Source organism: Nothobranchius furzeri, chromosome 8 (genome assembly GCF_043380555.1).
Source record: "Nothobranchius furzeri strain GRZ-AD chromosome 8, NfurGRZ-RIMD1, whole genome shotgun sequence".
Taxonomy (NCBI): Eukaryota; Metazoa; Chordata; class Actinopteri; order Cyprinodontiformes; family Nothobranchiidae; genus Nothobranchius; species Nothobranchius furzeri.
The window spans coordinates 58,772,056-58,787,951 of NC_091748.1; the positions used below are offsets into that span (position 1 = coordinate 58,772,056).

Consider the following 15,896-nt stretch of genomic DNA (forward strand, 5'->3'; position numbering starts at 1 on the left):
GGATTCACGATCAGTCTCCGTGGCTGGGTTTGTAGGGGTTCTGTTTCGTTCCCTCCTGACTGCCAGTGGCAGTCATCCAGGAACTCACAGAACCATAGTTACACCGTAACTTGCGTTACGTGTGTTTTTATCTGATTGAGTCTGCTCCTTTAATTGAGGGAAAAGGGGCTGATTAGAGGCCGCAGTCGCAAACAGAGGTCTGCGCATGCGCTCTGCGTGCAGCAGCAGCACTAACGGAGACGACGGGGAGGGAATCGCTTATGCACATTTTCGGGAACAAAAATTTGTAAGTGGCACCCAAATGTTTCATGTCCGCTTTTCTTGACGCGAAGTGAAATAACCCATATTTATCTGAGGTCTCGTCTTTAGCCGCCTTGTGGAAAACTAGCCGTATATTTTCAGTCACGTTATCGCATCCCTGTTAGCTCGAGCCGAGGCGCTCCACTAATTAAACGAGCCTGTCAGGACGGACGCTCCGCTAACCAACACACACCCAAACCAGCGAGAGGAGACGGCTTGTTATACTCTCGTTAAAGCCTGGGGTTCCATTGTGTTTCTGCTGTGTGAATGTAGCCTAGTTTCCACGGGGCGGCGTCGCTTTGTTTGGGATTTTTCTGCTGTACGTCATCTTCTAGCATCAGCCTGGAGGATCCCAGTAACACGTTCATGTGTATGAAACACTGCTCGGCCAGTTGTTGCCAGTACAAACCTCATCCTGTTGGTAGGAAGAAAAGATGTGCTTGGTGTCATAATATTGAATACATTTATCAGGTGGTCACCATCATCTGCTCGTACTTTTTATAGCCCTGTTCTAATAAGTTACTGTGTGTTTTTTTCACATCGGTATTATAAAACTGTGTGTTTATTGCCTAATGTGTGTTTTACTCTCTGCAGATAAGTCACCCCAAACACCCTGGCAGGAATCATGGGAAGTGGTATGTATACTGATACTAAACTTCTTTTTTTTAACCACCTAGTGGGAGAAAACGAACAAAATCCTTACAGAGTTTCAGCAGAATCCAGTTTCAGCTATTGTCCTCCCCATGGTGTTTACTTCCAACATTAGTGAGTGGAATGTGAGCCTGTTCAGGTTTATTGTTGTTTTAAATACGGAAACAATGGACATTCTTCCCAGTGTTTCCACTGGTGATTTCCAGTTTTTGTGCTAATCCCATCCATTTAAAGGAGCAATATGTAAGAATTCTACAGTGAAATAATCAGAACAGTCTAGTGTCTGAATCATGTAGGAAGAAAGAAATATTATACAGAAACATATTTCCTTCTCAGCTGGGGTGTGTGTGTGTCTGTTTTTCACCTTTCAAAAAACTAGAAGGATGCAGTTACTGTCAGTGAGCCCGTGAGGTTTCAAAGTCTGCGCTGAGCTAACGCTGCATTTGTTATTCGACATCGTCTAGCAAAAATCTCCGGAGTTGTTAATAAACCTAAGCCAGTAAAAGGAGCAACCCAAAAGTTATCTTGTACCCCCTAAGAAGTCACAGCATCTTTTTGTTTTACTCAAATATTGGGTGAAACAGGCTAGAGGCTAATGTTGAGCTAACAATGCTAACAGTGAATTAGAAGCAAAAAGTTGGCTCTAAAATAACTCAGTCTACTTTTTCATTCACCATAATCTCACTATTACAGTGGAATGTATGTGTGAAGGGAATAATGAGTCAGTTGTGGCGTTTTACTTCCTTTAATGAGACGTTCAGATTTATAACAACAAGCTAAATGCAGGACAGCAAACAACTGTGCCTTTCTCAATACACGTACTCGTCTGAACTTGTGCACTCACGTTCGTGTGAAACATCAACGATGGCCCAAGTACTGTTCCAATCCTTAGTACGTTTCATGGCAAGTTCGCTGAAAGTTTATGGATGTGCTCTTAATCTGCCCATTGTATCCAGGATGCTTTAATGCATCGTTCTGTGAACTTGGGACAGCAGAGTATCCCATAATGCATTGTGTTGTACACCGTTAAGCCTAATTGATACTTCTCTGTCTGCGTTGGTGCGAGACACGCAACACTGTTATGTGTCGGCGAACGGGCTCTCCCACAGACTCAGAGGGTGATGGAGACATGCCCAAAATTTCAATTATCTGTCGTAAGTGACCTTGGCTTGTGATTGGTCAGGACGCCGCTTCCTTTCAATTTGTCAACAGCACCACCATTGCCTCGCCAAAAAGTAAAAAGATATTTAGAGGCAGACCTGGAACAGATTGAAGAATGCATCAGGGAAAAAGTCTCAAAATATGAATGTATATTCACCGTGACAGAGGAGTACAAAAACATGGAGGAAACGTTTTTATTAGTGGACGGAAATGATAGAAAGCGCGGTGTTTAGAGGTGGCAACCACATGAAGAGGTGGGGGAGAATGAAGGACAAATTTGATCGTGTTGTAAAGTCTCTGAAATATATAAACATTAGGGGTTGGAATTAAAAGTTTTTATCAATATCAGTGGTTGTCGATTCTGTATATTGATCCAAATCCTCATCAATTCCAAAGTAGTTCAATGAGTGGCAAAAAACTAATTGCACATGACCTCCTGCATGGTAACTGTCAGTTTATTTATGCTAAATAATCAGTTGTACTTGGTAAAGGTTTGGAAAGATCTTTCCAGATGTCCTTTAAGCTCCCTGTGAAGGCGGAGTAATCTTGTACGGTGCAGTGTTGCTGTAGCTTTTGCAGAGGAGAAAGCTCATAACTGTAGTGTTTTATATCAGAAATACAAATAAAGAAATACAAAGTTGTTTGTTATTGTAAGTAGTTGTGTGTAATCTGCAAATTTTGCTGTGGATTTGTTATATTTTACTTTTTCTAGACTCTTCACAATGCCTCAAAATGCTAATTAGCTAACCCACTATCAAAATAAAAGCTGAGTTAAATAGCTCTGGCCATTTTTTAACCCTGGCAACAAGCCATAGTGCTTTGTAGTACGGTCCTGTTCCAAATGCCGTCCATGTTCTCCCTTACTTGGTAGAACACACTTTCTGCTGTACTTGCCAAGCACATTCTTGTCAAGTTCACAAGAACGTACTAGCATAAACGACCCTATACTCCTCTAATGTAGGAGGTATACCGTAATAAGTGCTCCCTACTGTAAAACTCCCAAGAGTACTAACACCAGATAGGATGATGTATTTATCAACTCAGCAATTTAAAGTGTATGACTCATCTTCACTGGTCAATAGAATCTTCTGGTACTGATCCATAACTGGCAACAGCCATGAAACTCATGGAAGGGTAGTGAGAAAGTCATGGGGCCATGGTGGCACAGGAGTTAAGTGCTCGCCCCGTAATCAGAAGCATGAAGGTTTGAGCCTTGCTCAGTCTGTCGCTGTCGTTGTGTTGGGCAAGACACTTAACCCACCTTGTCTGATGGTGGTGGCTGGAGGGACCGGTAGCGCCTGTGTACGGCAGGCTCACCTATGTCAGTGTGCCCCAGGACAGCTGTGGCTACAGTGGAACTCATCACCACCAGGGTGTGAATGGGTGAATCACAGATTGTGTTGTAAAGCACCTTGGGGGGCTCCAGGATTCTAGAAGGCGCTATATGAAATACAGGCCGTTTACTATTTTACCTTTTGTTTATAAAAATGGACTGCAGTACCCACATGTGACCACCAAATGTCATTCTTGCTTCATGACTTATTGCACCTTTAAGTTGTGAGTTGGGTTGTGTGCGTGTGAATATTTACTGCACATCAAACTTCCACTCCCAGGACATACTGTGTTCATGTCATGCACGCCTTCTATTGGAGGGCATATCCTTTTCTCCCGGGTTTCTAAAACCATGGGGTACTTAGTGCCTCAAATGTATTCCTCTATGTTTTTCCTATGTGGCCTAAAAGTAATGAATGCCTAAATCAAAGGAGCTTTTGTTTTTATGCAGAAATGTGGGCACTGAGCTGCTCTCGCCTCTGCTGTCATTGTTTGGTCTCAACAACTCTCACTTTTTAGCTTATTTTTATTAGTATGTTTTCTTCTTTTTATTTGCTTATGTCCTCTCCCGTCCCTTCTTCCTACGTGCTATTCCACTTACTGACTTGTTTCTTTGGTTTTCTCTGCTTGGTCTTTTTAACGTAGCATTTTCTCATACATGTCTCCCAGACTTGTATCGTTGCTCCAACTGTGCCATTGTTTCTGCCTCCTCCCGTCTCCCTCCCATGTTCTGATCTTCTGTTGCTGTTCTCACAGTGTTCCTGCCAGCAAGCACTGCCAACTCCTTGCTAAAGCGTCTGCGGAGGGCCAACTTCCTTCTCGAGGAGATAAAGCTAGGTAACATCCAGAGGGAGTGTCGTGAGGAGGTCTGCACGTATGAGGAAGCCCGTGAAGCTTTTGAGAATGATGAGAAGACGGTGAGAAAACTGACTTTCTTTGTAAAGGTCTTGGTAGCAAGACATCGGATCCTTATAAAAGACTTCATTATCTGCATGATCACATATGGTTCTTATATATAAAAAGTTCACAGGTAAGCTTGTTGCAATAAATGAATTCATGACATGATAAATGAAAATGATTGCAATGCTGGCATTGCTCATTAGGTTTCCTTGTGACTCTTACTCTAACCCTAAATCAAAGTGAACATTAAAAGACCTCACTCCGGCGGTGCATGAGTCTTGCATGGCCCCTCCACTTCTCGCCCAGGAGGAATAAACTCTTATCTCGTGTCGGGTAACTTTGCAGCAACAGAGCCGCATGAAGAGTAACAAACCAGACAAGCTCCAGTTGGTAAAACAGATGGAATTGGTTTTGAAGCAAAACACTACGGTTGCAGTATGGCAGCACTTTGGATTCAAAACAAATGACTGCGGCGAACAACTTTTGCTGCAACAAAACAGAGAAACGCCACAAAGTAGCACGTGCACCTCAAACGCCCAGTTTTGGAAATAAAGCTTCAATTGATGGGCCGTCTCCAGCAGCCTACATTTACTGGGTTATTTGATCATTAACTCATTCACTGCCATTGACGACTAAAGTTGTCATTTTAAATTCAACCGTTCACTGCCAATGACGACTAAAGTCGTCATTTGCATTTTTTAATGTGTGGGAATCAGAACGAGCTCCCGCACTGTGAGAACAAACATCTCAGCTCTGAAGCCGATCTTCATCTGCATACGTCACACGTCACGTGATCAGGAAGCAGAAAATCCATGTGTTAGGAGATCGTTTTGGGCCGCTGCTGTAAAAAAAGTGAGGCGCGAACCGGAAAAGCTTCTGCTGATCACAATTCAACAACGGATTATGAAAAAACAGATAGAGCTCGAAATGCTTGGATTCTTCCTGATGTAAGAGGTGAGTCTCCGCTTTGTTTTGGTTGTTTTGGCATCGACATCATCCTAGCGCGCAACGTTCTGTGACTCTTAAAAAAACAGTAAAAACGGTGAGAAACGCTGGCAGCGAATGAGTTAAACAAAATACAGAAAGACCGTGCTAAATGTCGCACACTCATAGGTGATGTAGTGCACTTAATCACACTGTTTACAAAGTTTGTTTACAAGGTTTTTATTCCCATGTCATTGTTTTATTTTGGCCATTTCAAATGTGTTCCAGTTCTAATGTTAAAAGCCCTTCAGAAAGTTTATAAATCATTCAGAGGGTGTACTTGCATTTTTATGCCGTTGTCATCATAGTCATAAAAAATTGTCTCAAAATGACAATATTATTGTTTATCAAAATAAGACAAGTTTAGTTACCAGGACAGACGATTCACAGGTTCAAAGCCACCGGCACCCTTTCTGTTTGGAGTAGGGATGCTCCGATCCGATCACTTCATCGGAAATCGGGCCCAATCATGTCATTTAAAAAAAAAAAATCAGAAAAGATCGGATTCAACTTTTTTAAAACAACAAATGACTTTTTAAGTTCGCCCTGAGAGAGAGATTTTCAAATGGAATAACAATGGCTTAGTTGTAATTTCAACAAGTTCCTCTACATCAGAATTCTGTTTCTTGTATGAAAACAACACGCTAACGTCACACACTTTACAGCAGGCAGGGATTCAGGCACCAAGTCGCAGCTGTTAGCAAGCAGGCTAACGCAGAGCTAACGCGTCTCCTCAGGAGAGCTAAAAATTCTTCAGCTTGGTGGTATTTTAAACTGGACTGGGAAGGCAGAGCAGCAGCCACTTGTAGTGTGTGCTTACTGGACGTTCCACATGCTGGAGAGGACACAGTTCCATGATTCGTTGCAGTCAAACAAACTACTTTCACTTTAGGCTTTTCCCTTCAGGTGTCAACAAAGTGAATCACCTGTCTCCTTTGATTCCCAGTTTGCCACTAACAGTCCCAGTTCACAGCAAACTCGGAAAAAAATGCGAAGCTAGCCGACAAAGATGGCTTTGCAATGGATATGCTAATAAACAGAGAAACTTCCAACAAACTACAAAACGTCGGGTTGTTTCCTACAGCACAGGAGCTGCCGGCAGAAGCTACTAGTGTTACGCAGGGAAAAGTCTGCCGGGGCATGTTGAAATGAGCAACACTGCTACTTTTGAATATATTCATAAAATAACCACGTTTTTAATCTGTGTTCTTCCCAGACAAAGAGTGAAACTTAAAGACAACTAGCAGGTGTCTTTGAATGCTTTGCTGAAAATTATTTCCTTTTTTCTTCTTGTTTTAATGATTTGCTGAAAATTATCGGATCGGGAGCAAACAAATGTCATTAGAACATCTCTAGTTTGGAGTTTGCTTGTTCTCCCTGTCCGCGCATGGGTTTTCTCCCACAGAGCAAAAACATGCACTTCAGGTCAGTTGGGGACTGAATTGTCCCTACAGGTGTGCGTGGGTGTGTGACTGGTTGTCGTTGTGGGTCCCTGTGATGGTCTGGTGACCCATCTAGAGTCCCCCGCTTCTTTCCTGATGACTGCTGAAGTTAGGCACCAGCTCCCCATAATGCTAATGAGAAAAGGTGTTACAGAAAATGAGTGCGTGAGAGAGAAAAGATCTATCTACAGTAACGGAGTTCTCATCTGCATCTATAATCCAGAAATCCGTGTTAAACTATGTGTAACTGACCCCAGCTACACAATATTCACCTACAAGTCTGCTAGGACTATTTTCTTCTGCCCAACAATGAAATCTTGTAACAAAAGTCTCAGTGTTTGGAATGTTGTTTGTTTTCTTTTCAGGAAGTGATTTTCATCAACGGGAAGAGCAGCCCAGTGCTCACAGAGCCGGAAGGCTCTTTGTAAACCCGCCGAGAGGCTGGAGAGCAAAGAAAAACATGCAAAATCATGTGGTCTCTGGTTGTTTGGGAGTTGTTGTCCACTCCCTTTATGTTGCTGTAATGCACATAACGTGTGTGTGTGTGTGTGTGTGTGTGTGTGTGTGTGTGTGTGTGTGTGTGTGTGACTGGTTTAGTCTGACTCGGGTTTGTTAGAAATATTAGTCAGTGCTCTGTTTGGTTTTGACCTCATGTCTGTTTTTGTCCTGACTGCAGAGGCGTTTTTGGGAGGAATATGTCCGGGAAAGCAGTCCACCAGGAGGGCTGAACTCGGTGGTGGGCGGAGCTCAGTCTCTGTACGTGGTCGTGCCATTGGTGCTGGTTGGGCTCATCATCGCTGCCATCGCCATCACCGCGTGGCGCTGTCATGCCCGTAAGCGCTCACAGCGCAGCCCAAGTCTGGGACACTCCCATCATAACCACGTCTTGTCGGTGGTCTCCATGGATCAGTGGGGGAGGGATTACCACCACGGTGACCAATCAGAACTCAGCATCCACAGCAGCCCAGCCTACCTGGGCTCTGAGATGACTTCAGGCAGAGGGGGCGTGGGGGATCCGCCGCCATCTTACGAAGAGGCCGTGGGCCACACAGACGTCCAAATAGAGACAGAACCTCCTCCTCAATACGAAGACATAATGAACACCAGCTCGGTGAGAATCAGCGGCGGTCAAGGGAAGTAAACCTGTCTTCCTCTTCCACCCAAACTGAGGTCCGAACCTTCACTGGGACTAGTTGTTTAATAGTGCTACTACTGTGGTATCACCAGCCTTTCTCATTCAACACACACAGCAAAAACACATTAACAGTCACTCAAGTCGACTAATGCAATCTTTGCTGTTACCAGCTCTGCTGAGATTTGCACTAATCTTTTATCACTTAGTTAAGGTGAAGCCAGGAGGGAAAATGTGATCCTTGAATACCAAAACCAACCAACACCTCAGCTGCATTTCCTTAAGTAGAATCAGTGGTCACAATAATCCGTGCTATATTAAAGGAACATCATTTTATGTGTAAAAGGGGTTGGACTGATGCATCTTTGAAGATTGGTGCCAAATAGTGAGTTGTTTGGTTATCGTCAGATATTTTGTACATATTTTTAATATCTTTTAACTATGGTAACATTTTTGTCATATTTATGGTTTTGAAAGTTTTTCTATTGCAGTAACTTTTCAGACAACTAAAACCTGCATTAGTTCACATCTAATCAGCAAGAGACGAAACAGAACTGGTAGGAAATCAGAATCTGGTCTTTTCTGACAGCTAACGTAACTTGTTATGGACCAGAGGAATGTTAGGCGGCCACCTACTTTTTGGTTTTGGGACAGTTTACGACCAGAACACACATCAAAAGCTAACATTTGAAATTCATAATGAGCTAAGCTGTAAAGTTTGGTGTGAACTAACCCATCAACCTTCTACGTGGCCTCCAGCACTTCAGTTCATTGTTGCAGTAAAAACCGTGTCAATGCAGTTTCCAAACGAAGGCATTGGTCCAACCTTTTGTGTCCTTTAGCGATATTTAGAGCTTAAGTTTTAGGGATCAAGCTAAACAAAAGTTAAAAGGGACCTATTTTTGTATGCGGGTGTCACGTTTGCTTATTATTTTGATTGTGCATGCAGCTCAACCTGCAAGCGTAAAATGAGAACTCCGCTCTGTTAGGGCTCACTGGCCCACATCCACCTGTGAAGCCACAGAGCTGAGAATATGAGCAAGAAAACGAATACAGGGGCTTTAGATGGAGATTTAAGGGACAAGCCTGGACTAAATGTTACTGAAGATTATGCTTGGCATGTGTAATGCACCTCTGCACACTGTATGTGTGTAGACTGTGTGAAAGTTACAGTAAGATTTTTACTGCACAGGAATTTGGTGATTACATTGACACCGGTGTAAAGGAACTACAGCGTGTGAACACACTACGAAACGTTGTTTACACTTAGAACGAGTTCTGGACTGAAACAGGAAAGCCTGTCATTCCAGCATTCATGATGCCAGTGTACACTTTGGTGCTCATAATCAATATGCAATACTTTCAAAATGCAACCCACTTGAAATGTACCCGTTGAGTCATGTGACATGGATGACCATCACATATATTCCTCACAGCACACTTGGAGCACTAAGAACGTTGTATTTGTGCGAGTTAACTTGTGAACCTCGGCTGGTACTCCCTCTGGTTGTCCGGTAACTTCCACACAGCCCTGTTTTTACTATGCCTTATTAAACAATGTTATTTAAGATAGAGTACAAGGGAACTTGTTATACAACCTGGACATGTGCAAAAGCTTGAATAAATTTTTAAAAAGACAAAATATCTTTCTTGTCACTCAGATTTCAGAAACGCATCTTGTTTTGTTGCATCATTTACAAACATGAGTTGTTGGTTCGGAGAGAATACATAACTAGTTCATGAAGGAAGAAAAAGTTCTAACTGAAAGAGTTGCTTTGGTACTGACTGGAATAACATTTTGTGTGTGTTGTTTGGGGTAAATAACTCGAGATACTATATATAAAAGAAAAGGTCCTGAAAACTGGATCTTTGAATAACCACCTGGACTGTGATTCACAACCTGAAACGTGATCCAAAATCCAAATATTGTTTACCAGAGTCCAGACAAAGCAAGTGACTCATTAACCACAGCTGCAAGACCAACAAGAGAGCGAAGGGGGCTCAAGAGAGCGATTTATTCTTACTCAGGAGCTTTGGAGCGCGCGCGCACACACACACACACACGTCAGAAACCAGGTTTATTGCTATGGACAGCAGTGGTGATGTACAGAGTGGTTCAGTTTCTTTTCCCTTTCAGTGCTTCATTAAACAGAATCTAAAGAAATTAAAGTTTTGACAAGTTAAAGAAAATACAAAAATTCAAGTCATCAGATGACCAGATGGCAGGTCACTTGACTGTTGGCACAAACCATCATCTCATTCTGTAAAGCTCTGACGAGGCTGATATGATCAAACACAAATCAACAAAAATAACAATAAAACAAAAGTATTTATATAGAGAGAGCGGCCATTATAATTTAACGTGGTTTTTTTAAACGCAGATTTTGTCCCACCAGTCGCAGCTTTTCAAAATACAACAAATAACCTTTGTGAACCCGTCTACACCACGCTCACACCCACTCCTTTGGGTTTCGGAGCACCTCCAGCATCTCTGCCTCCCGGGAACCTTTGGGAGGCTCGTGCATGTACTCCCACCTGAGGATGAAAGGTGACTCGTCACTAAGGAACACAGAACATATACAGCCACGCACAGGAGCTGGAGGGTGTAGTCTTACCTGGCAGTGAGAGGGAGGGACATGAGGATGCTCTCGATTCTGGAGCCGGGCGTGGCCAGGCCGAACTTCACTCCTCTGTCGTACACCAGGTTAAACTCCACATATCTACAATGTGCACACACACACACACACACACACACACACACACACACACACACACACACACACACACACTGTGATGAAATGCCTTACACAAGATATAAACTAGAGTTTTGCTCTCATTGTTTCTGATTTCATGATACTTGAAGGTAATTCCATACAGCACAAGTGAAATAAAACAGGTTAGATCCAACAAAATGAAGAATCTCTTGTTTTCTGAGATTTTTCACTTCATTTGAATTGATGGTGGTGGAAAATTTGTGACATAGGCCTTCATAAAAAAACAACCTCAGTGTCAGATGTATTGTAAATGAATAAAGCTGATGAGACCTAAAACATCTGAAATAATTAATGATTTGTGATAATAATGATGCTGACCAAACTTTGAAAAGTTTTAATTTTCTAACTGTTGCCTAAGATCTTGCCCCTCTCCCACCATCCAACGTGCCTTTTTCTCTTTTCACTTATTTAGTTAAACTTTATTATTCGAACACATCATTTGAAGTTATTCCACTTTAAACTTAAAATAACAAATTTTCCTTATAGACTTTATATTAAACAAAAACAAAAAGACAGCAGATGAAATTTATTCCCATTTTGATCTGTAAATTTGAAACCTGCTGACATAATTCCATATTTTCTTCTTTTTTTGGAGACAGTTTAAAATAAAGGTTCCATTATTAACCTTGCTTTGTGTATTATTAAAGAGCAAGTCACCCTCTACCAGAGTCTTGCTCCACTCCCACTTCATGTTTGAAAAATGCAACAAATGTTGCCTGGCAGACCGAGAGGGCAGAGCCGCTAACAAATACACACACACACACAGGCTCACAACAACGTTGTGACATAATGTACCAGCTAACGTCATTGTGTACTTCTTAGCCAATAGCAATGGCAGATTTAAATTCAAATGTAGAGCTGAGTTTTTACCTGATGACGGCACAATGCTGACAGTTTTAGGCAGAATATTTAAATTTTAACTAAGCTGCTCTAAAGTGCCAAATTATTGACTACACGTGTCTTAGACATTAATTTGTGTAGTTAATCAGCAAAAAAAAAAAATCTTGGTTTGGGGGTGACTTGCTCTTTAAGCATGAAAAAACTAAAACCTTTTACAACCATTAACAATAATGGTAATGTTAATAAAGCGACCCTTTGTTTATTAATTCTTAATAATGCACTAAATAACATTAATGTGGCAGTGTGTAGTTTCCTAGCACTAGGGGGCAGTATATACATACATTTCAGAGTAGTTTGACTGTTGCTAGTTGAAAAAACATTACGGTAAATGTTACCCGTGGAGCAGAAAGCACGCAACCTCGGTCCGACTCCTCAGACTTTGATGGTCCTTCAGTTAGTTCCATCGAGAGAATGCTAATGCTAGTTTTCTGGCGCTGTAGTTTCCGAATCTGCTCGTGGTCCTGCGCCTGCCGATGACATTATCATACTATGGCAATACCACTTGGCCAAAATATATAGCATCTCTTTTTCGACACTGTTCCTTCACATCGATTTTGAAAAGAGTTTAGCAGTTTAATTATTAAATTCATGTTTCTTACCATCTAAATGTTTCTGAACGTGGTAACATAACTTCCATAAGTCGTACGCCCAGCCAGTCATCTAGTGTGACACCATCGCCAGGCGCAGGACCCCGAGCCAACCAGAAGGAAACATGGCGTCCCCCAAAGATGCTAGACCCGCGCCCTATGCACTTTAGACCCAATTTTTATGGTTATATGTTACAAAGCTGCCAATATTTTTCAACGACTGGACATCATTTTATTCATTTTCAGCAACATTTCGATGGATGTTTCCAGAGATTAACGGTAAAAACTACTCATTGTCTCTTTAATAAAGGGAACCCTTACAGTAAAGTTACCATTTTTTTTTACGATTTTAGTTTTTAAATAAACGTTGGTCCATTTTGTTTCTTGTAGAAACCATTTTTTCCTCCTCTGTTGATGCGCTGCTGCTGGTAACTGAATTTCTCACCTGAACCTTCCTGCGGGAATAAAAAGTTCATCTGAATCTGAAAAGGTTTATTCAGTCTGTGAGCCACAGAGCTCACAGATGAGAGTGAGCCAGAGTTCATTCCTTTCACACATCTAGCCTCCCACCTTTTGCAATCATGCGTCTGTTTCTAAATTCACTACTGCACTTCCACTCATTCATAACTAAACATTAAGCTCATTCTCTGACTGTCTCACTCCCCACCGAGGCATCGAGCTCTGCCGGGAGCTGCACTGACTTCACATAAAAACAAAGAAAGTAGAAGTTTGTTTCAATGTTGAGACAAACCTCCTTAGCACCAAGTTACACATCAACATCCTAACAGCAAAAAAGCAGACACTCAGCAGGGTTTCAGATGAAATAATAGAGCGCCTGACACATCAGACACTTTATGGAAATGACTCATCACCAAAAGGAACAAGATCTGATCCTTCTGCTGATTAAATAAGAAGTAGCTGATCTAAATGGTCATCAGTTGCGACGTGCATCATTTAAATCCTCACCTCCCTCGCCGAACCTGCTGCCAGTCCTTCTCCTCAGCAGTAAAGGAGTCACTGAGATGTTTGTACACGATGGGAAGGTAACAGGGCACCACAGTGCGTGCGCAGCTCTTGACAAATTTGAACACTTGCTCCTGGTTCGGAGAGTCCAGGTCGTCAAAGAAGATCCCTCCTATACCACGAGTCTCTCCTCTGTGGCGAACGAAGAAGTATCGATCACACCTACGGGCCAGAAGGATTGAACCGCTAAATTATTCACTTTTCAAGTGAAGCTTAGTGAAAACGTGGTCACCTTCCAACCATCTATGTGTACGTAGGCAAGGCACAGAACGCCACTTAGCCCCAGATTGGCTCCTCAGTGAAGAAAATGTGCACTTGTGTGAATGACTGATTAAGAAATGCACTTAAACACTTGATTGTACAAGCAAAATAATATAAGTGGCTGCCAAATTAGAGCATTTATGTAAAAACTTATAAGATGTTTTATAAAGAGTAAATAATAGCACAAATGGGCAAAAATAATGAAGTCCTGACTGTTCAGCTGATCTCTGTGGCCACAACAGATGTCAGAATTGCACATTTTCAAAAATCTAAGTCTTATCTAATAAGGTTGTGTTTTGAAAATGTTGTAATGCTGCCATAAACTTTAATGAAAGGAAATTTGCCAGAATTGTGGAATTTCTAAAAGGTATAATCAGATAAACCACACCCACACTGGTCATTCTCTGGCTTTACACAGCTCAACGGTTTCTCTGCGTCTGCAAGATTTTAGGAAGAGACTTCCTCTTATCAACATCAAACAGAAAGGATACACCCATTGTCATTCATACACACACACACAAATTCTGGAGTCAGTCCTGAACACACACACGCACACACACACACACACACACACACCATTTTTTAAAGTCGGGGTAATACTGCGGGTGGTGCTGGTCACAGGCCTCCTTCAGGGTTTTGTGGAAGTGATGGGCATCTTCTTTATCAATATATACAGGAGTCAGGTCAGTTCCTCCACCAAACCACCACTGCTTGGTGCCTGAACACACACACACACACACACACACACACCAAGAAAAGGAAGAAACAAGGGTAATCATTCATTCACTTGCTCAACAGTGTCACTGTCACAAAGTGTCACGAAGAACTGAAACTCACCATCTGCCTCTTCAATCTCAAAGTATCTGTAGTTGAAGTGCACTGTGGGTATGTGGGGGTTCTTTGGGTGGATGACTGAGCTCACACCCATGGCACAAAAAGGCAGCTTACCTTAAACGAACAGAACAAATTAAGAGAGATCATCAGAGAGAGGGGCAGGCTAAAAACACCATCCTTGTGCATCACGTACCATCTTTCCCTTTCAGGACTTTTCCTCTGCTCCTCATTTGTTTTGCAGCCTCTTCAGTCAGGTTTCCAAACACCACTGACACGTTGACTCCAGCCTTCTCAAACACCTTTCCATCCTGCATCACACAGCTGATCCCTCCACCACCTGAAACACACACACACAGTCAAAAATAATTCATTTTCTGGGTATTTTCTGTTTATCCATCACTCATTTATGGTCCAACGTGTGGTATTTTCTTCATACCTTCTTTCCTGTCCCATCGGTCCACCTTGAAGGTCCCACCGTCCACCTCCTGCAGGGCTTTACAGAATTCGGCCTGAGTCTCCATGATCAGCATCTCCATCTTGGTACTCATCTCCTGCTTCCTTTCTTGCAACACCTTTATGTCGGTCACTGGAACAGACATGAAGTCTTTACACCTTTCCACAATGTCCCCCTCATCTTCATAATCCTTCTTCTTCTTCTCCTCTGCAGTTTGGGGGACGCTGGTTGCCATTTCTGCTCGCTGGAAGTGGTCAGCGTTGGCCAGGAACCCCGCGACCGCTGTAGCAGCTGTTACCGCAGCGGCTGCACTGAGCGCCAGGGCACCCCTCCTGGATCTCCCGGCTGCGGTCCCTTGGGACATAAACCGCACGCCTGTCCCTCTCGAAGACCATCTCCCCCCCGGAAGCAAAGACACTGACGGACTATGAGCAAGACCCTTCAAACATCGTCTTGTAGTGGTCTGAGCGGTTTTCTTGACCGAAAAGAAGACAATAGTAGACGCCATTAGTAAGAAGACCCTCCTCTCTTCCGTAGTCACTAGTTAATGAGTGAGAAGTACTAGCTACATTATCAGAAGTTATGGATACGTGCTATCAGTCATGTTTAAAACTGTCAACTAAAGAGGCGGGGTTTCTTAAACTGGAAACATGGGAAATGTAGTTCTTAGTGGTTTTCGAACCGGGCGTTGTTGTTGTGAATAAACTTCAAAATCCAGAATGCATCGCGGTTAAAACTAACGTTGCGTTCACGATCTTCTGGTGCCTTGTTTTTTTCGACATTTTTTCATATCTGTTCGAATAAACAAGTTTATAATAATAATAATAATTATTATTATTATTATAAACCAGTCAAGATCAGAACATCTTATATTTCCTTGTTTGATCATCATCCTACATCTTATGCTTTTCCTGGTGTCCCACACAATCTACACTGAAATAACTTAGCCAGAGCTACAATTAGCATAAACCCAATAAATCTGAAGACTAACAGTAAAAATAAAGCAGTTCTCAAATATTTAAATGAGAACTACCCTTTGGTCACGAATATCTTAACAGCTGTTAAAAATTAACCACACTCATTGCCGTCTTGTCACACACATTTTTCAAGCTGGACCAGTTTCATAACAAAGTTGTTGGAGAAACGTTTTAGTTTGGTTTT

General features: G+C 42.2%; 2 protein-coding genes across 3 annotated transcripts; one reads left to right on the top strand and one right to left on the bottom strand.

Moving 5' to 3' along the window:
* The first annotated feature begins 189 nt into the window (after positions 1-189).
* On the top strand, positions 190-8,143 carry prrg1 (proline rich Gla (G-carboxyglutamic acid) 1). 2 transcript variants are annotated; one of them, XM_015970566.3, is made up of 4 exons: positions 190-286; positions 895-935; positions 4,201-4,361; positions 7,447-8,143. In XM_015970566.3, exons 2-4 carry the CDS (start codon positions 926-928, stop codon positions 7,909-7,911), a joined length of 636 nt encoding a protein of 211 aa, XP_015826052.1. In that variant the 5' UTR covers positions 190-286; positions 895-925; the 3' UTR covers positions 7,912-8,143. The 2 variants fall into 2 exon arrangements, with proteins under 2 accessions (XP_015826052.1, XP_054608311.1); XM_054752336.2 differs by lacking the exon at positions 190-286 and adding an exon at positions 658-721.
* A 1,824-nt stretch (positions 8,144-9,967) lies between these two features.
* On the bottom strand, positions 9,968-15,354 carry cpox (coproporphyrinogen oxidase). The gene is made up of 7 exons (XM_015970565.3): positions 14,718-15,354; positions 14,475-14,618; positions 14,285-14,395; positions 14,024-14,165; positions 13,130-13,348; positions 10,518-10,622; positions 9,968-10,437 (listed from the first exon to the last, which is right to left on the bottom strand). Exons 1-7 carry the CDS (start codon positions 15,241-15,243, stop codon positions 10,353-10,355), a joined length of 1,332 nt encoding a protein of 443 aa, XP_015826051.3. The 5' UTR covers positions 15,244-15,354; the 3' UTR covers positions 9,968-10,352.
* Positions 15,355-15,896: the final 542 nt, after the last annotated feature.